Source organism: Poecilia reticulata, chromosome 9 (genome assembly GCF_904066995.2).
Source record: "Poecilia reticulata chromosome 9, P_reticulata-male-v2, whole genome shotgun sequence".
Taxonomy (NCBI): Eukaryota; Metazoa; Chordata; class Actinopteri; order Cyprinodontiformes; family Poeciliidae; genus Poecilia; species Poecilia reticulata.
The window spans coordinates 14,924,085-14,946,286 of NC_088838.1; the positions used below are offsets into that span (position 1 = coordinate 14,924,085).

At 40.5% G+C, this 22,202-nt stretch overlaps 1 protein-coding gene and 1 long non-coding RNA gene across 4 annotated transcripts in view; one reads left to right on the forward strand and one right to left on the reverse strand.

Annotated features, from left to right (window-relative positions):
- The first annotated feature begins 191 nt into the window (after positions 1-191).
- LOC103470462 (uncharacterized) lies at positions 192-15,756 on the forward strand. Its single transcript, XR_534492.3, has 2 exons — positions 192-1,645; positions 6,565-15,756. It is a non-coding gene; the product is annotated as an uncharacterized LOC103470462 (long non-coding RNA).
- A 4,162-nt stretch (positions 15,757-19,918) lies between these two features.
- The window catches only part of LOC103470459 (uncharacterized), a 368,190-nt gene continuing 365,906 nt past the window's right edge, over positions 19,919-22,202 (reverse strand). For all 3 annotated transcript variants that reach the window (XM_081610590.1, XM_081610589.1, XM_081610591.1), the window contains one exon: positions 19,919-21,774. In XM_081610590.1, the coding sequence (XP_081466716.1) occupies positions 21,580-21,774 (195 nt within the window). In that variant the 3' untranslated portion in view covers positions 19,919-21,579. The remainder of the gene's footprint in view (positions 21,775-22,202) is intronic.

The following is a 22,202-nucleotide window of genomic DNA, read 5'->3' on the forward strand; positions in this document are numbered from 1 at the left end:
TTACTTTGAAACCTGATTAGTATGGGCCGTCTATTGTCACCAAAAAGAGGAAGAAACCCTGGATAGAATAGCGAAAAAAAGCGGGTTAAAGGCAAGAGAGAGAGAGAGAGAGACAGAGAGAGAGAGAGAGAGAGAGAGAGAGAGAGAGAGAGAGAGAGAGAGAGAGAGAGAGAGAGAGAGAGAGAGAGAAGGTGGGGGACAAAGCTTTTAAGCACGACAAATAAAACCAAAAGCTGTGCGCTGCGACCAAAAGGGGGGATTCTGACTCAGACCCCCCCCCCCCTTAAAGTTTCAGAATGCCTTGTCTCGGACTGTTATCTTTATTATTAAACTAACGGGGGTCTCTGCTGTTGGGAGCGGATTAATATTTTCACACGCTGTTTTTTGTCCTTGGCATGCGCATTGCGGTACAGCATCGTCTGTAATCGGCACCAGTTTCGCTCATTAAAACTTAAATTTTAGTTTAAGAGCAGTTTAGGAAAAATATCACTGTGCAGAATGATGCGCAAACGCCGCCGTAATGCTGGAAGCCTTTTCAGATGCGGGGAATCTCTTGAAATTCGGAGCGACGTTTAACAATCGCCAACATCTCACAGTCGCACAAACACTTCAATAGGAATAGTGTTTTTTTAAAAGTGTTAATAATGACATTAATTCAAAATCGAGCGAAGTTACGTGGAATTTGCACGGAGATTCCAGCTTTTATGCATCAGTGTTTCTGCAGGCTTCTCAGACTCAAAAATGTCTGGATCGCGCTGCCATCTAGCGTACGTTGTGCAATTACATCCCCATAGCACCCCAACGTGCAAGCCATCAAACTTGCATTTTTTAAGCCCTTAAATAGATCTTAAATAATAATTAAAAAGCTCGAACGTGTGTAGAATAGTCTTGTGTACTTTTGTAGCTCATAAAAAGTAAATTTTTGCAGGCTAAAGATATCGGACGACATTAATAAATTATTAAGAAAACATTAACATGCATTGATTAGAGTATCATAATTCATAATTAATGTTTAAACAGTGCTTTCTAATTAAAATTACGCTCTGTTTATATAAAACAAAGACAAAAAAATTCAAATTTTACTCAAAAGCTTAGGAAATAATAACCCAACACTCAAAGACATAAAAGTACTTTAATACAACAAAGCACGCATAGGCACGTCTAGACTCAAACAGAGATATAAGAAGATATAACGTAGCGTTAATATGCAAGTGCCTCTGTTTGAATGCGCATTCAGGAGGGATGGCTTGTTTTTTAAGTATTCAATAAGAGAGCTCTCTCTCCCCGTCCCTGTCTCGGACACACACCATGGAAACTCTCCGGCCATGTCTCCAGCACTCTGAAAAGGTGAAACCAATAAGATTAAATTGGACAATGCATTTTTTTGCCCCCTTTCTTCCCCCTTTGGTGTATCATTAAGATTTAACTCCGCACATTTTGGTAAAAGAATGGGGGTCCGCATGAGGGAAGAAGAGGAGAGAGAAGAGAGGAAAAGAGTGAGAGGGGGAAGCGAATAGGAAGCGGGGTAGATATATTAGAGAGGCTCTGATAGAAACCTGCATGTGGAGAAAGTGGACGGGTGGGATGTTGGAAGAAGGAGATGAAGCACCGGTGCAGGAGCGGCTGCTGTGCAGTCACAGAGAAGGTGAGTAGCACTTTTTTTCTTCTTCTTCCTCTTCTTCTTCTCCTGTTGTTTATTTCTGACTTCTGCTTAACTCTGGCTGCACACGCGTGGAACTGAACGCCGGGATGAATTCTCCGAGTCGCGCCACTTTACTGTCGGCGCACGCAAAAGAGTCGCAACTTTTCAACTTAGTGCAAAGCAGAATGTTTTTCTTTCTTTTTTTTTTCTCTCCCCCTCCATGCACGCCGCCTCTGTTTATCCACATCCTTTTGCGTCGTTTGCCCCTGCGGATGAGATAGTGCAGAGAAGCTGTTAAAGCTCGGTTGTATTCTGCAACGGGACACGGGAGCCCCTCTCGTCTCGCTCCCGTCCCGCTCACGCATACACCAGCCTATTTGTTGCTCGAACACATAATGAAAAGATCGATAGCCGTCCGTTTGTCTCTGCGATAGTGTCACCGAATTAAAAGGCTGATCAGTCGGTGCTCATCCTTTACTGCCCGTTCAGCTGCGAATGGTGAACCAAGCAACGTGGAGAGCGGGATTAAAACGTGGACGTAAAAATCCTCAGCGGTGCGGTGATATTTACAATTTATCAAAGCAGTATTATTGGTGTGAAAGTAGCCCAGGTTAAGTTTATCCCAGAACTTAACCTATTAACATTTATCTTGATCCCTCCGCACGGAAGGATCCATAATTTAGTATTTTGAATGTGAAAATTAAATTTTTATGTCTGTCTTTCGAAGTTTTAACCCGATCATGATGCAAATAAAAGCGTCTGATCCGGTGAAAAGTAGTAAAATCATAATAAATTAATGCTATTATTAAGCACGTCGTCTCTGTCACTGATGCAGAAGCCTGTATAGTGAGGAGCTGAAATTTTACTTTGCAGTAATTTGTTGTTGTTGTTGATTTACATATAATTAAATGCAACAGAATAGCTTGCATGACTGCATATAACAGTTTTGTCAAATGAGCTTAATTATACATTTATACGGGAAGCACATTGGAGTGTGGCTAAATCCGGAATCAATATGTTTAAAAGCTTCCACCAAATACAGAAATCACCGAGCAAGGCAACACAAACAGTTGGGAAAACACCGAGGTCACAAGTGCAAGACCCCTCCACCCCCAAAAACCCACTGCACCCCTTTCTACCACCTTCCCCCAAAATAAAAGAACAGATGACAACAAGAACACGCTTTATGGCGTCTCAAACTGATGCAGAGATTTATAAATGGTTGAGGGTAGGTTTATTATTGATCGTGTGTAATCACATCAGGGTTCCAACCAAAGCTACAGTCAATAAGACATTGTGTGAGCTTAGAGGGTGATTTCCTTCATCCGAGGGCCTTCGGATGCAACCGTCTCCTGTCCCTTTAACACCTGCAAGATATATATAAAAAAATCGCATACACACAATTACTAACACACACTTTTATGTGTGCAATTTGATTCTGACTGTATGTTTGAACTGAGCAGAAGTTGCAGCCTGTTTTATAACTGCACACTGCGATTCTGCAATGTTTGGAAAAAAGTTTGCGGGCAGGTTATTTCAGTAAAAGGAACATTTTGAGAAAACAATGACAAGATTGTACGTGCTATTTATTTTTTATTTAGTAACTTATTAGATAATTCCCGAGCTCAAAGATCAACAACATAGAAACACAGAAATGGACGATTATAATGTAAATATCAATAATAATTAATAAAGAAAGAATAGGTTACTAAGGCAAAGGTCTCGTCTTGACAATAATTTATGAAAAAACATTTAGCATAATTACTTTTCCCAATTCGGCATATTAGCAAATTGATCAGAGCTAGCTATATCAGGTAGGAGATTTACTTTTGTAATTAAGTCGAAATAGATCTCCCATTAAATGACATTACTAATGACTTTCAAATGGGAACTAAAATTTGTTTATGCTATTTTTTCACTGCAGCCTTGCAAGCACGACCCAATCCTCTACCTGCAAATAAAACATAAAGACTTTAAACACACGACAATTTATATTGTACATTTGCAATACAAACATTTTTTTTAATTACCTCTTCAGACAGACATTGAAATTTTGTAGTTTAGAGAGATCGTGTTCTAGTGGACGAGAGATAGATTAAACCGGACTTTTTTTTCCTCCTAGATCTGATCCCCAGAATTTTCTGGTTTCAGATTGGTCTGAAGAGGAAGAGTTCGTCTCGTGTTTATTTTCCAAAACTATGGATCAGAAACTTTCAGCACATAAAAATCTGACGACTCTTGACGGAAGGAGAAAAAGAGTAGATATTCTTAAGCTGAACATTTTAAATTCAAAATGAACAAAATAAATAGTTTCCCTCTTATAATCATCCCTGGACGTTTTCTGGTGCAGTTTGTGCAAAACTGCACCAGAAAACTTGTTTAAAACTTCGAGAAGCAAATACCACTGTGTATGAGGAAAAACCTGCCGACTTCTGGTAATCCATTATAATTAGTGCATATAATTGGTACAAATCTATGATGAAACAGATAAAAGTTCAACTGTAAAAAAATTTCTACACTTCTGAAGTATTTATTTCCCGCATTATAATTGAAGACAATAACTACAACGAGTTTCCCAATTACGTTTGAGGTTTCCACCAAGTCAGAGCCACTGTCAGTTTATGCAATGGGCTCTGGCTTTATTGCTCACTAACCATCATTTCTTTTAGAGCCCTGCGTGCTAATTACTTTGGATGGTCCCAGAGACGGAGATTATAAATCCATTAGAGCTGTAACCCTCGTGGTTCCACAAGTGCAAACACTGTAATTTGGTAGTACACCCCAAAAACCAAACTTTAAGTAGGCAGAGGCTGAGGAGAGTGGGAGAGAGGGGGAGTGGGAGAGAGAGAGAGAGAGAGAGAGAGAAAGAAAGAAAGAGAGAGAGAGAGAGAGAGAGAAGTGATTTTCAGCAGCGTGTGTGCTTGTCTTTCTAGCAGCTGAAGCGAAACAAACAGAAAAGTGAGAGGAGAAAGTGGTTTATCAGACCGACTGCAGAAAGCAAGGTTTGAAGTTTGCACTACTTCATCATCATCATCATGCATCATCGATCGTTTATCTTTAGTGATCAAAACAGTGTTTCAAATAATCTTAGGCAAATACTGAAACTGTTTTCATCACGTCGATCCACTGTTGATGGGGAATGTCGCAAAAGAGAGAAAAAAAAAAGAAAAGAAGAAGGAGGCTGCATGCGCGCAGGCATCTAACCCTTAAAGTAATTTATTTCAGGGAAACCGCGGGGCAAAGGTGGAATTCTTGAGAAATTCAACAAGGATAAGGGAGCTTTAGGAATTCTGCACGCAGATTACCTTTCATCCCATCCGCACTTTATTCGACAACACAGCGAAGAAATATAGTTCAGGGACAGAAGAGAGATTTAGCCCCCGACACTCAAGAGCGTAACAATGTTCACGATGCTCAGAAGTTCACGATTACTTAAAAAAAAAATAGATTAAGGCATATATATATGCGAACTTCAGGGGTTGACGGTCATGAATAATGTATGGGAGGTGTGTATGTATTTCTGTTACTGTCATCAACATTGTTTATTGTTAGGGGGACATTAATGCTCATTGTGAGGAAAATGAGCAACTATTAAACCCAATGAGTTTACCTCCAACTTTAAAAGGATGACTGTACTAAATGAGAGTTTGCCACATTTTATTTGAACTTTCTGCTTGTTGCAACCAAATGACTGGCATTACAATAATTCTGCACTGATTTCCCTTCATTTATTCCCCAAACCAACACACAGCAGGGGTTTAATTAGAAAGGTAGTGTAGCTGAACAGTCAACATGCTGCAGCTTGGAGTGACTAAACACTTCAATGCAGTATACTGAGCCGGCCGGAGATATAAATGAAACTTGCAGCTGCTTGGCAACCTTCTGATGGGATTGGGGATGTTATAGAAGTTTTTAATCCATGAATTAAAAAGAAGGAGCAAACATGGGGAAGATAAAAGCGAATAAAAGTGGCTTATATGCTCATAGAGGTGCACCCCCCCCCCCCCTCCCCAATGAAATTCTGTTGAGGGTTTTACACAACCTTGAGCCAGCCCTGGCAGTGTATAACAATTTAGTTGTGAACGAAAAGCGATTCCTCCACCATAACTCCCAACCAGCAATTTGAATGAAGGAGGTGTTAATGCATGAAAAAAAAGGGAAAAGCTTCCTGTTTTGAAAAAGACGAAATGGATAAAATTAAATGATAAATCCAGTAGCTCATTTTTAATTTAAGTAACTTCTATGGTTAAAGAAACCCCTCTTTCAAATGTACACCACCACTCCTCACCCACACACAGACACAGTACTCATGAGATTTTGTACTTTTTCCATTTAAAACGAGTGTGTTTGTTGGTGTGGGGGCACATGTGTGTGTAAGACGTCAGGGAAGTGAAGACGGCCTGCCTTTAGTGTCCAGACGTGGCAGATTGTGACCTTATCAATGTGAAACTCTTAAAATAAATTATTCATTGCACCTGTTTGAAGTCTCTGGCCAAAGAATGACAAAGGTGTAACATTTAAGATGCATCTCAAAGGCATGAATACCAGCCACCTTGCGAAACCTGGCATTTTTATTTTATTTTTTTTATCTGCGGCAACATGGAGGATTGCTTTTGGAGATCAAAAAACATGACAATTAAAACACTGTTTTTTAAGCGTGACTCACAGACCCTGCACTATAACTCAGCTGCAGTAATTTCATCATTCATTGTTCAAGGTGCAGCGGCTGTCAGCCGTCGCCCTAACATGATATGACTCACAGGTGTCCTGTGTTCACGTGGGTCACGGCAGCAGGCCACCCACGTTGTCACTGCCTGCTATATCTTTCCTATAATTTGAAATATGAAGCAGAGAGTTTGTGTGAGTGATTTGGTAGAGCTAACCTTGCTCTTTGTAACCTGTCTTTGTTTGTCATCCCGCAGGCTCACAGCGCTGTAGCTGCAGGAGGCGTCCGAACAAACGCCGAAGGAGGACGGAGATGCTGGAAGGGGGTTTTCCTTAATGCTGCTTGATTTTAGGAAGAGCTTGTCCCTATTTAGCAGGATAGGGGTTTATGTACTGGATAAATTGAGGATTAAAATTTGATTCATCCTTATTGCCCTTTAGAAATCCAATTTCCAATTTTATATTGGCTTCTTTGAAAATTAAGATGTGGAAGAGAGTGTGGTTTGATTTTCTGGGAATCTAACGTCAGCAACTTTCATGGCAGGAAATCAAAATGAAATTGTTTTGAAGTGATAGTGGTATTCAAATGTAAAAACCTATCATGGTCTCTGTTGGTTTAACTGTGACAAGATTAAAAGAATCAGTGACTAAATAATAGCTTTACAAAGTTTGTTTATGCCCTTTACTTGTTGTAAGCACATAAGTGACATTATATGAAAACAATGCAAATATCCTTAATCTCTTCTAGAAATGGACCAATCAGGATTTTACGACAATACTGAATTTCAATTCTGGTCAATCGTTCTGATCTGAAAATAAAATGTTATTTTTTTTGTATTCCAATTTTTCTCTATGATAGATCATAGAGGAATAGTGTCGTTTGATGGAGATAGTAATTTTGAATTCAATAGAAAGCAAAGAATTAAAAAAAAAATCAAACATTTCTCATTTTTTTTGTTTCTATCGAACCCCAAAAAGTTTCTCTTCATGGAGGGTTTAAGTTGACGTCTTTATAGAATGAAAATGGTGTGAGTTTGTACGAGGTTTAATGAGTCAGGGGGAAAAGTCAGATTTCTTGTAATTTGAATGCTGTTTGATCATTGAACGTTAATAGTAGAATACTGTGATTATATATCGGACAACGCAAGAGCTAACATCATTCTCACATGATTTCAAGATTTCCACTCTTTGAGTTCGATCACAATTTTACATTCTTTTTTTTTCCCTATGTAAATTATTGGACTCATTTCACACTTTATGGCTGGAAATGACTCAAGGTGATCCACAGCACAAAGTAAGAGACTGCAGTTTGTTTTAGCCCCATAGCAATAGATCAGGAAAAACAAGCAGAGAATGAACATTATTGATGATTTGTGCAGACGGACCTCAGACGATCTTGAATTATGTGTGAGAGCAAAAGATAGACACGTGCACATTGCTGTGTTTACTTGGGTCTTGTGTATGTGTGTGTGTGTGTGTGTGTGTGCGTGTGTGTGTGTGCGTGTGTGATAGCCGAGTCAGTTTTCCCTCAGATGTTTCTTGTGACCTTTGACCCTGGAGTCGGGGTCAAACCCTGACAAATGAGACAGTTGAGCTCTGAGCAGAGCAGCAAACATTCCACAACCATCTTCTGTCCTCCTTCTCCTGCTCCTTACATCACTCACCTCTCTCTCTCTCTCTCTCTCTCTCTCTCTCTCTCTCTCTCTCTCCATCTCCTCTAACTATGACGGGAACAAATTATGTTTAAAACTAAAAATTATGATATTGGATAAGTTTAACATGTGCCTTTTTATATTAAACCAGAGAAATCATTTGATCTGAGAGAAGTAAATGCTGCTAAAGAGTTGAAATTTTACAACTATGTACTTTAACAACACACTCCCTGTTCTGTCTATGAGTGCGTGTGTGTACGCGTGCGAGAGCGTGGGTGTGCGTGTGTGTGTGTGGGGGTGTGTGTGTGTGTGTGTGCATGTGTGTGTGTGTGTGTGTGTGTAGAGTCAGTGATGTCAAGGATGAGAAATGTTGCTGTGAGGTTTTTTTACACACGCTGCTGGCTCCAGCATTTCCGGCAACATTTCTCACTCTGCCTCCCTCACACCATTCGCTCTCCTGCAATATCCCCACATTTTTCCGTCCTTTCCGTTCTCTTCCCTGCACCCTCCCCTCCTCACTTTCAATCCCCACTTCAAACTTCCTCTCCTTGTGCCATCCTACTCATCCTAATCTCAGCCCTTTTCCTTTCTCTCTCTTTTTCTCTCTCGCTCGTGCTCTCTCTCACATGCACACTCTCTCCACCCACTATTCTCTCTGATTTTCTTGACATAGAATGCAACCACCTGTGTCTTTAGGATGAATGTGAGGAGTTATCCACCTTACTCCAGTGAGAGCTGGTTAAGGTAAGTGGGTTGTTGTTTATTCTACTTTTTTTTTGAATGAAATTGCTGTAACAAGCCTAACTACCCTTTACAAATGCTCCAGCTACAAGCCACTGCTGTGATAACTGTGAAAGCAGTTGTCTAATTATGAACGTCAGCAGAGCAGCCTGTGTCGGAAAGGACATGCAATGCAGTAAGACGGTGTGACGCTATTGAACTTGTACATTGATGTAATGTAACAGTTACTGGAACGCAGTTCCACACAGCACATAATCCTAATAAAAAAAATAAAAAAAAACACCAATATATGTACGTGTTTGTGTTCCCCCCCTGTTTCTACTCCCACTTGAATTGTGATCGCATTTGATGTAGGCTGCTCTGTGATTCATTGGAGGGTACAGCTGCTTCACATGCCTTTTGGACTGGACAAGACTGTCTCCTCACAGGAAAGCTTGATCACATGTCTCAATCACACAGCGAGATCTGAGCTCTAATTGGCTGCACACTGGGGCATCACCATGGCGAATCTGAGTAGCACGTATGCAGCTTTTTGATTCGGATAGTAAGACGGTGGTGGCGTATGGGGTTGTTGGGGGTCTGGTTGGGGGTGAGGGGGGTCCTTTTGGGTAGAAAGGCAGTGAGTTTCTGGCACATCTGTGAGCAGGACCACCTGGAACCCAGTTTGCCGTTGTGATTAACCTCATTGCACAGTGTAAAGCATAAACAGTGAGAATTGTTCATCTACACATGCGATAGCAAAAAAATATAAGAGGAAATACTGGAATGTCCTAAGAGCAGCCACTATACTGCCTGATATACCAGAATGAATAAATTATAAAGCTCTCACCATCAGCAAACAGCTTGCTATGATTAAAATAGCCAGCAGGGGACAGAAAACAAGTGAAGAACATGTAGAGGCATTTCTATGTAATCACAGTCGTGTCTATGTCCGTAGTTTGGTCCAGCTGATTGTTTTTACACCGTCTTTTCTTCCTGCTCCTGCTCAGTATGTACACAGGGAGCTCAAGGGTGCAAAAGAAAGGGCTCCGAAGCATTCAATTCGCCGCCACCACCCACTGTTGTCCTACTGTTACCGAGTCATGGATGTCTTCCCCTATCCCCAAGGGATTCTGCCCCGTTTGCTCCCCAACCCTCCCACCTCTTCCTCAGCTAGCGTGCACCCAGCCACCCATCCGCCAATCTCTTCTCCTCCTCCCTGCCTTTGCTCCCTTATTCAGCGTGTAAAAGCGCCCCCTGAATGATGGATTACAGTGTCACTGCAGCCTGCGAAGGATTAATTTGTTTCATTGATTTCTCTTTAGGCAGAATGCCAGCGTCTGCCGCTTCCCACCTTTTTCCCCGAGACTCGCTGCTGTAATAGACGGTAATGGCCTAAGACAAATCAACCCCTTTTCTTGTAAAAATAGCACCAAATAACCCAACCCACCTTAACAGCTTGCACTCTACTTGGAAGCACATCAGGTGGTGGTGGTGCAGTGGCAGTGGTGGGTACCGGGAGAGGCCGGGGTGTGTATGCGTGCGTGTGTGTGTGTGTGTGTGTGTGTGGTGGGGGGGTCTGTTCAATTTATCCTCATATTCAGTTTCTATCACTCTATCTGGCTACGTTTCGGTACCACCCTCCCTCTTCATTCAGAGCCGAGGCCAGAGGAGACCATCCTGTCGCTTTAACAAAGCCATAAGTCTGCCATACTTACTGCTCCCTCTCAGGCTTCACAATGGATGGGTAATGGCAGCGCTGTCTGGAGGGGGCTGCGGGAGTTGGGCCATTCTCTCTAGTAATGGAAGCTGTTACTGCCATTCCTTACACACCTGCAAGAACAGCTAACTGCTAACCACTGTGATCTATTGCAGAGGCCTCATTGCGCCGGGCTAAGGTTGAAGGGTTGTACTGACACCAGTGAATTAGGGCACATCCTTTCCCCCTCACCCCCCTGTCTTCGCTTTCTATTTCACACCAAAACCTACAGAGGAGCAATGGAGATATTTCCAGCAAATCTATAGCCCCAGAGTCCACATTGGTGCAGCTTTCAGCCTCACAGACTGGCGATCTAGCATTCCTGACATTCGCTGATTTAACACAGACATAAGATGCTGTCACATCTTTACTACTCTGTCACTGCCTTGAACGATGGGAAATCCAAACTGCCTGTAACATTAAGAACACCACTACAGGCTGACTGTCCTTGAATGCTTTCCAGTCCCGCAGAGATTTATGAGCTGAACCGCATCCATTAATCCACTGTTGATTTGCTGTGGCTACCCTGCGGGGTTTTTGGGGATCAGATATCATACAGTGCTGAAACTCACCCTGTCGTGCAAGACGGTGGAAAGCAGCTCTTTTACAAGAGCTGGGGAAAAAAAAAAAAGAATGGATAAATTTAAAATTCATTGCATATTCCACGTCTCTGCATGTTCAACCTGATAGATACGGGCTTATGACAGAAAAACACTGTCACTTAGATTATAAATGAGAATGTAAAACAGAGTGATGAGCCATACAAACCTCAGTATGGGTGAGTGAGAGCTGATGCACGATGCAATAATGACCCAGGCTTAGGGGAAATCTCATTGGCTCCCTGCAATCAATTTAACCATGTTTACAAAGCCACAATCTAAGGTTTGTGGTTGAGAGGGAAGGAGAGAGAGAGAAAAAGAGAGAACACTGGTCACCTGGTGCTCTTCTGGTTAAGCTGGCCTCTCTTGGGTAAACCCTCCATAAAGCCCCCTCTTGTCTGACACCACCAGGCCCTTCAAACACTCCTCTCAGACAGGGGGGATTAGGTAATCTCGACATGATACTGTCTTTTTCTCCATTTCTATCATTTTCTCTCCCTCTCTTTGACGCTGGCTCGCCTTCCCCTTCATTCTCATACATTACATCCCAACTCCCTCTCTCAAGGCTGTTGAAGAGCTTGTTCTGCTCAGGACACATCTATCCTCGGGGGCCCTTACGATCTTAAGTGCCTCCGGAAAAGGTTAGTTGGCAGGTAATTGTCCAGTTGTGGCTCAGCTTATCTTAATTGCGGGTGCTTCAGTGCAACCTATACTTCCGTTAATGAAGAGACTTATGCGACATAACGTTAGAGGACAGGATGATGGGATGATGAAGGTATTTAGATTTTTATGTGCGTTTTCTTGCTCAGTTTTTATGCTTTCTTCCTCCTGAATTACGCCCTTGTATATTTTAAGCAGACGCACGAGGACGGAGCCCAGCAAAAATATTTGTTCCCTTTTATTACATTACAACCACAAGTCTCGTTGATTATTGAGGGGATTTTATATGATAGACCAACAAAATGCAGTACATAATGTGAACTGGAATTAAAATGATAAAAGGTTTTCAAAGTCCCTGAAACTTGAAAGCTGTTGTGTGCATTTGTATTCAATCACCTTATCAAGTCTTACCAACTTCCATGTTTTCCACTTGTTGACTGTATCTCCCACATGGATGTCAGAAAACAGGAAATATGATTGCTTTCTATTTACAATGGCTTTCTTGTTGCTACTCTTCTATATTTGTGGAGTGCCTGACTTATAGCTGCCCTGTGGGAGCTGCGGATCTCTGCAGCAGCCTCCGAGTTTCCACCTCTTAGCTAGTAGCGCCAGTCTGGTGTGTTTCCTGATCTTCATGATGCTGCTTGGTCACTAATGTCCCTAAGAAGAACTTTGAAACCTTCAGTTCAATTAAAATCAATTCAGCTAATTTCTAAAGTACCATTTTACAACATGGCGTCTCGAGGCACTTGACAAAAAAGGCAATTCAATTCAGTCATACATACATACATTCCAACTGACCCTAGTTACGAAACAGTGCAATCAGGTTCAGTTTATCCTTCAAATTGTTTAAAGGATTTCTATCTAAGGACACCCAGCAGATTGCAATGAGTAACTGACTTGCAGTGGTAATTTCTCCAAGATGACCACATAGCAAATAGAAAAGCTGTATTTAAACTGAGTATACATTTTATACATGATTACTCCTTTTAGTTGGTTGTGTTATCTTTAGGTTTTAAAGGTCTTAGGACTTTCAGCTGATCATTTGTAAAAAATGTTGAAAACCCCATATGATTTTAACTCTACTTTGAAATGATGTCCTACCCCATTTAGGACAATCCCATTATATCCTAATGAAATACACAGACATTTTGCAAGGTGCTGCACGTTGAGCTTTAATAGTTTCATATGTTCTGAAAACGTCCGTCGGAGTGTTGCTGGGTAGATTTCATTAGAACAAACTCAGTTCTTTGCAAAAAAACTATTGATTCTGCACTTGGACAGTGACAGAGGGAGTGCTGACCTCGTGGTGTTAAAATCCAAACAGCGAGGGCCTCGGCAAGTCCAAATCTATACTACTATTAGCCATCTGATCATATGTATATCCATGTCGATGGGAAGCTTTAGGGGGTTAGTGTTTGCATTGCCTCAGTCAAAGGTCATGACTGACCAATAAAATATTTCTGGTGCACCATCAATAACTCCGACATGGAGACTAATACAGTATGTGATTGTGGGCAGGGGAAAGCTGCTGTGCTTGCTTTGAGCAGAATGGATGAACAAGAGGCCAAAAGGTGACCGGACAGACTTCAGCTCCCTGCCTCTGCACCCTCTTGTATGTGCATTTCATAGTGATAGGGGCAATTATAAAGGTATACTTCAGACAGGTCAAATGGGAGAGGGCAAAGTGCAGACCCTTTAAAGCACTGGCTGGAGTCAAAGGTTAGAAGGGACAGAGGACATCATAAGGTGCCCCTGTGTGTGGGGGTAATGGATTCAAGACAATAAAGACGCAGACCAATGAGAAAAGAAAACGTATTAAAATTATGATTCTGTAGACAGAAACGCAAAGAAGCTAATGCAATCAGAAAAGAAGACGAGAAGTGACGACTTCCATCACTAGTAACTACATGGTGGATTTATGTTGCCATGTGATAAACTGTATGTTGTCCGTGGCGCCATCAGGCTTCATGGCTGTTAAATATGAATAGCCCAAGGTCACAGAAGGTCGTGGCTTACATTTAGCTTCAGTGACCAAATCCAAATGCAAAGGTCAAAGTGGAATTGCCCGAGTTGCAGCAAAGCAATGTTTGCTCATCCCAATGTATGCATCGCACTGGCAGTGATTTATGGAGGGAGATAAATGTAAGGATGGGAAGAAAGCACTCTCTTTCTCTTATCCTGTCAGACTCGGTAAATACACTACTCACTCATATCAATCACCATGTCATGGTGTATCACCACTGTATGCTTCCTGCTCAGATTAAAAACCGTCTTTGACTCACTCTACCTTCTCCCCTCAACATCTGGGGAACACAGGAAATATTGTTGTATTTTCACAAAAAAGCCTGCATGTCTGCATTATGGAAACCTTTGGGACAAAATGCACGAGCCTTTTTCACTATGAAAGGTATGCACCTTAATAAGGTGAGAAAATCACTGCCTCTTCCATATACAGCCCCTTTGCTGTAATTCAATTCTGAGCCTTGAACCTGAAACATTTCATTCTTCTCTAATGAGCTTCCATACAAAACAACAAATGACAAAGGGATGCAATTTCATAAAAAAATTCTAGAACATTTAAAGTTCTTCATTTGCATTGTCTCATAAAAGCATTTATTTCCCTTAAACTTTAGCACATTTTTTTTTAAATTGCACATTTCAGAAATGTCACTTATAGATTTTAAGCAACATATTCACAAAGTAGTGAATGTTTGCAAAGTTGAAAGAAACAATGTATGACTTTTAATATTTAATAGAAATAAAACCTACAACATTTGGAGTGCATTTATAATCACCTTCCTTCTTTTGTAGAACCACCTTATGTGATTGCAGCTGACTTTTGAGACATTTCTCTATCAGACCCGTCCGTCTTTGTAGCATGACTCGAATTCAAAGGGAGCGTCTGTGAACATCAGTTGTCAAGTTATGCCTCAGATTCTCCACTGGATTAAGGTCTGAACTTTGACTGGGTCATTCAAACACATGGATATGCTTTGATTTAACCCAGAGGTCTCCAAGTCCTCAGAACTTGGTGGAAGCTGATTGCATGCAGAGAAAGCAATTCAACCCATTTGTTTCAGGTATGTTAGACCTCTGAAAATGCAACTGCCCAAGAGAATAGAGTAGCGGAAATTAAGAGTTTGATCCAAACTACAGTGTTAAAAGTCTGACTGGTGGCCCTTCACTACAATTTCTGATCTTTTGCAGGTTCAAACATTCTCATAGCACTATACTGCGAGCGCCATGTTTCAATGTGGGGATGGCACGATCAGGTAGACATATGGTGCTAGTTTTGCATGTAGGCCAAAAGGCCCAAACTTCCATTTTTGGTCTTTCCTAACCAAATCACCCTCCTCCACCGTTTGCTGTGTCCCATACATGGGATGGGGCAGACCTCTGCTAGCTTTCCTCGTCCCGCTCTTTCGTAATGACCAAATTTGTAAAGTGCGCTATGACGATGTTTTGGTTTGCTGTGGTGCCATTTTCCATTTTCAGTTCATAAATTGCACACTGCCCTGTGGGGCTCTGCTTTAAACTTCTTCACAACTTTATCCCTGTGCTTTTTTTGGACATCATGATGCTGCTTGTTTACTCATATTCTCTAGAAAACTTCTGAAGCCATCAGATGACAGCTGTATTTATACTATTTTGAATTTACACAGAGATAGACTCTTATTTTCTCTTATTAACTCAGTAGGTGTTGCCTAAATTCAGTCAGTTGCAAACTCCGATAATATGTACACTCTTGACATATTAGAATGCGCTGTTCTAATATGTTTTATGCTTTCTTCAAAAACCATTTCAGATTACAAGAAATTTTTCTCTGGCACGGGCAAATGAGCTTTTTTTGTGTTTTTGCAGGAGGCGACTGAGTCTGACCAGGTCTGCAATTAACTCTGTGTCCCGGCTCTTTGAGGTTTGCGAGGCTCGTGAACACAAATGTCTTCTCAGTGTCTCTTTGGCTCCTTAAATGTGAAAAACAGCCAAGCCGCTGGTACGCCACAGCCTTTGCAAAACTGGCCCCGAGCGGTTCAGAATCCCGCCAGAGAAAAGTCCAAAAAGAAAACAAGCTTTTGAACTGTCGGCCAAAGCGGAAACACGGCTTAGTGGGCTGCTTCTTAACGTGAACCATAAAGATCTATTTCCCTTCCCTTCAATAGCAATACATTTGCTCTTTACTTTAGTAAACATATTGAAGTATTCCATGCCAAGATTAAAGAGTGATAATGCGGGACACTATGGGCACCAGTGCGCATTACTTGATACTTTCCGTTTAGCTCAGCATTAGTCTGTATTTCAGCCTCCTTGAAAGTCCAATGTTACAAAAATCTACTTGATACCAGGGGAATTTCATAGTTAAAGTATTGAATGCTTCTCCTCATTCAAGTGAAATGTACAGTGTTGACTGCTGAGGTCAAGTCTGAGGATTAGATACAACACTTCTCCCCCTGGCAGCTATTTACGCCGTATGTCCTTCCCTTCCTGCACAAACAATAGTTGTGAACGCTGCTTACACGCAGGACAGGTCCTGCATGATCTGTCACATTCATCTCTATTTTGCATTCACCGTGGGACATTTGAACCACATCAGAATCTATTACCGCCATGCAGATTCAGTCCCTGCTGACAACACAAATCACGATAAGATGGAGGAGTGACTCCATAAACACCCTCGCTTATATATCACATCTTATGAGCCGAATTGGATAAAAGATCTCACTCGTCGTTGGTCTATTTATACGGCCGGAGCGACGATATGAGTATCATTACATCTGTTTTTATCTTTAACCTATGTCTTATAATGCCTCAATCAAACAGCAGATGTAAATAGGCGCATGTGTGCGTTTATCTGCGAACGCATCCATCACTCAGCTAAAGGAATTCCAACTCTACAGGTTATGAAGGGGAGATTTATGCTGTAATGCGTCAAATCAACAGACCTTTACAGTAAAATATGATTCTATCAATGAGCTGAATCAATAGTGCATGCAATACACTGTAATTATTACAGGGGTCTGTATCAATAAAGCTGTCATGTATGACCTCCTGCTAAAGGCTGCAGATAGAAGAGTCAGAGAGAGGAGAGGTTTGCATCGCGGCTCTGTTCAGCGTTTCTTCACGTTTTGTCACTTTGCAAACACAGAGTTCTCTGTGATTTATTGGAATTTTAATATGATACAGCAATGGCAAGTACGGCATTGTTGCGAAATGAAAGGAAACGGATGCACAGTTTTCAGTGTTATTTTTACAAATGAAATGAAAAAGGCTAAAAGTGGCATGCATTTGAATTCAGCCTCTCTGAGTCAATGCTCTGAAGAATCTTCCACACCGAAATGGCATCCGTAAGCCTTTCAGAGTTGGTCTCCCTGTTGTGCACATCTTTTGCAAAAAAATAAAAAAAATAATAAAAAATAAAAAAACCCAGATGGATTGAGAAAAAGCTTGTGGCATTGTTTTATAATCTAATCTCTGCTTTTGAATTTCTCCACAACTTTGGAGGTGACATCTTGTGTTTTTTTTTCATTCTTTCTCATGTTGATTGTTCTCTAATAAATCCAAGAGGCCTTAACTGGATTTAAACTAAGATTAATTTACAAACAGATTGAATCTATTTAATAATTAGGTTACTTCTGAAAATTAAAATTGGTTGCACTGATATCAGAGAAATACATGCTGGACTTACACATTTAAAAAAAAAAAACAATTTCGTCGTTTCCTTCCACTTCACAGTCATACACTATTTTGTGTTGATCTATGATAAATCCCAAACGCAATCTTTTCAGGGAAGTTTTTTTTTTTCATTATAAAATGTGGAAAAGCTCAGAGGGTATAAATACTTTTGCAAAGCCATCGTACTTTGCGATGTGGCGTAATGTCATTTAAGTATTCATAGCTAAAATAAAATTCAGACAAGGAAAGTTTCACAATATGTGACAATTTCCAGATAATTTATTTTACTCAAAAATTAAGAGCACCGAGCCTGGATAAAAAACTGTCCAAGGCTTTCATTGCATACAGAGATATCATGAATGATGAGGATGAGGCCGACTGCCTTCCTAGGGGTGCTAGGATCATTTCTTCCGAAATAATGCAGGAGCTGAAGAACGACTGTCAAAAGGAGCTTTGCATTGCACTGCGATCCACATTCACACACAGACACACAGCGACGGAGCGTGAGGCAAGGACCAATGAGGCAGTTTATATCGGGATTTTGTTTCACAGCTCTGGCCTCCTGGGAGCGAGGGGTCTGCCAATAACACTTAAGAGACAGAGCAGGAAAAGTAAGTGCTTTTATTACAGCTCATCACTCATGTAATTTCTGGCAGCATTTGTGATTACAGATCAAGTGATTGACTAACTACACATTTGGTGGGCTGAGTTATGAAAGGGGCGCCTGCCATCCCAGCCTCGGCAGATCCTCGGTGTCAGCTGTAACTCACGCGCTCCCAGAGTGCTAAATCAAAGAGTGTGCTGTGCAGCAGGAAGAGTTAAATGATAACCTGAGCTTTACAGTAAATCTGCTAGAAATTAAACCTGCACGGACGCCGGCCTGGCCCCCCGATACCGTACAGCGTGGGGTGAAAAAGGCTGGATGTAGGGGATCAATACAGGGCCCGATGGAGGTATTGATGGATGACAGGTGAAGTGAGAGTGTATGCGTGCGCGTGAGGGGTGGGATTGAATTCACCCCGGGGTTAGGCAGAGAGCAGGGCTCAGGGTGTTTAATCGACAGGTCTCACCTTGAATCGATTGCCAGGAGTCTTGCAGGGCAAAGACGTGATACACACAACCAACACTTACTCAAACTGAAACAAACCGCGGGGATTGTGGAAGGTGTGGGGGTTGGATGTCTCAATGCCATCAGTGAGGCGTGCCTGGATGCAGTGAGTATTGGGTTTGAAACTCACAAAAACACATTAAAGAATCAATTCAAAACCAATTTGATCTGTCAATTGTCTGTCTCTCGGGAGAGACATCTAGAAACATTTTCAGTTTTTTTTTTTTTTTTACAGAAATAAACATATTTTTCAAGTAAATGCAATTCAGATATGCCTTGTACAATAGAAATAAAAAGTCTGCAGACCGCTTTTTTGAAGAATTTGTAGTTTTTTCTGTTAAGAATTAAAAAGTCTTGAGAAGTGTTTGAGCATATATTACTATGAAACTACATTATTTAATGCTTTTTTTTAACCTTTTTGTTTACTCTTAAAAAGTCTCCAGTTTGTCTTCCAGTTTCATGATCTGGTCAAATAAGAGCAAAATTCAATACTTTTGTCTACAATAACATCGCCACATGTGAAGAAAACCACTGCACATCACTCTGAACATGGCATGCCCAGGATGAAGCAAGGTGGTGGCAGCATCATGCTGTGGTGAAGTTTATCTTAGCAAGTTCAGGGAATCTGATCAATTGCTAGAAAAATGGAGGGCCTGTATCCCATATCCTGCTATCAATGCGCCCTGCTCTTAAGGTTACCAAAACACCAAGGGCAAAAGTCAAAGCAAAACAAAATGAAACAATAACAATATTGACAAAATTATATGCAGCTCAGCTCAAATTTATTTTGTTCGTTTGATTTGAGTAAAAACAGATCAACATTCACTTCACAAGTTCAAAGGAGACATTGTTTTCCAAAAGGATTGTTTTTAATCTAAAAAAATATATAAAAAAAATCTTAGAGCAGGCCTACTAACCCTGCAAAAACAACAACAAAAAATCCAGTCCTCACAAGAGGTAATGAAGCCTGTACACAAGTCAACTCAGAGAACATCAACGATTATACTTCACCACGAAATATCTTGCAGGAGACTGAGATCTAAGACCCTGTCATGCCTTTAAGAAACAACATACTGCAAATATTAAAATGAATGTCAGTCCTAAATACATGTAGGAAAAAAAACCCTTAGCCCCGACATATGCCTGTGCATATAGTCTGCAGAAATTGTTTCAGAGAGCAACACATTTACCAAACAACAGTGTGTGATGAAATGGAATTAATTAATGTTGATCTACAGTCTGTTTTAAGGAGCTCCTACAAAGCAGGAAGCTACATATCTGCTACTTTGAAGTAAAAAAAAACAACAAAAAAAACAACAAAAAAAAAAACAAAAAAAAAAAAAAAAAATATATATATATATATATATATATATATATATATATATATATATATATATATATATATATATATATATATATATATATATATATAAACTTAGTTTGGTGTCTCCAGAAACATATCATCACCATCATCATCATATTCATCAAAAAATGTAATAAAACGTATTCCTCCTTTTGGTTCATTTTAATGTTTACAACATTAAAACATCAGATGAACTTAATAACATATTCTTAAAAAATTCTTAATAACAGAAATGACCTTTTTACATCATTGGGAAATTTGATAGATGTCACGAGATATAAAAAGGGATGAAAGTTTCACATTACTGTTCCGTTTGGAATGAAATGTGAAGTCTTGCTCCAGGGCTTGAGGTTTGGACAAGAATCAGAAACTGTGGATTTCTGGTCCCTGAAAAATCGAATTTTTGATCTGAGACTGGAGACAATATTCTGAACCCCGAACCTCGTACACACTCCAGGAGGTTTGGGTTTGTGACTGAGCATTAATAACTATTTCTGTTTATAATCTAAGCAACATAAAGATTAGAAGAACAGATTGAAAACCTTACAGTTGGTGGAGGTACTTCTCAGTTTATATGTAGTTGAACATGATTGTAAATTGCATTTGTGAAAAAAAAAATACTCAGAAAACAAATTGAAGAAATATAAATATTAAAATAACACGAGGAACAACAAATCATTGTGGTTTTAAATGACTAAACCACAAGCCCAAGCATCATCTTTTTTTAACCAATTACCTTCCGAGCCCCTGTAAAAACTTTATATGGGCTTGCTGCCCTGCAACAAAACTAATGTGAGAAGCCGACCCAGACAGTTAAAAAAAAACAAAAAACAAAACTGCAAAATAGCAAGGATTTCTTAAAGACTGGTCTGTCTGCTTCTTCTTGGATCTTTCCTCGTCTCCCACGACCTCTCTGTCCTGTAAAACGCTCCCTTTCATTCGTCTACTGGAGGGTGATTGATGAGTAACCATTTCCTGTCCTGTCCATCCTCGTTGCAGACCTGGCTGAGGCAAAGGCTGTGTCATGTAACACTCCATTTCCCTCGTCTTTGTTTTTGTTGTTTCTTCTTTCGTCTCTGCACTCTCACTTTTTTTTTTTTCTTCCCGTCTTGAGCTTTTGTGAGCCTTTTGGTCTCTGCAGACGCTGCACATGCTTTGGTTTAATATGTATGCAGTCTGTTCCAGCTATGACACATGGGTATTTTATTGTGTATGTATGTGCAAGCAAAGAAGTAACTTGGAAAAAAAAAAAACTCTGTGAATTATTCAGACCGCCAAAGCTTTTATACATATGCTCACTTGACACTTGAGTTCATATTGAATCTGGGAAGAGGCCATATTGCTTCTTTAAAAAAAACACAAAAAAAACAGAATGCTTTACTTTTACTCTGTGCAAACTGTAGAATATGCAGTTGATAAATTAAGGCGAGAGAATAATCTTAGGGGGTTTTACAACTGATAATTAGTCTTTAGCATGTGTGCATTCAGAAAAAAAGCAACAGACTGACTGACGAATTAACTTTATCATTTACTAGTTCCTCTTACATTTGTCTTTGTTGTAGTTGCCCTACGCTGTTCAGTAAGAGGACTTTTCTCACACTTTGAAACATCATAACCACATAATATAATGCTTTTTTATATTCTTACTATTAGTTGTCTTCATATTTGGCATTTATGTAGGAGTGGTAAGAAAAGTAGAAAATGTCCATGAACAACCATCAGAAGCCCTTTTTGCAGCTTAAGCACAAGAAATAGCAGGAATGTGAGGAGGTTCTGTTAGATAAGAACAAAATGAAATTTTAACAGACCAGCCCCACAGTGACACATGACGGCGGCAGCATAATGATGTGTGAATGCTGGTCTTCAGGAGACATGGAGGCTGGTCAGTGGAGTTGGGAAGATGAATGGAGCTACGGACAACTCTGGAAGAATCCTGCAGGAAGATTCAAAAGAGATGTGAATTGGTGAAAAATTTATCTTCCATTGAGATAATGATTCTACCAGTGTTTTCCTTTTTCCTGGTGTTAGATTACACGTTCTTATTCTACAGTTAATGCAGGAAAAGATGGAAGGAAAACTGCTTTTGTACTACATTAACACAAACTGGACACTATCAGTTCTGTCTTTGCACAAAACAAGCAAAAACAAAACCTATGAAAAAGGATCCTTTATGAATGCAATGTCTTTGGACTGCAACGCTGCACAGTCGCACGTTTCTGTGAGGAGGTGAGGGAACGGCTCTGCTAACGTTGCTTTCATCAGTCCACTGTATAATTCTAATTGGCTTTATTAGAGGGCTTTAATCTAATACCAGCTCTGTGCGCTGCCTTTGGCTCTGTGTGTGTGTGTGTGGGGGGGGAG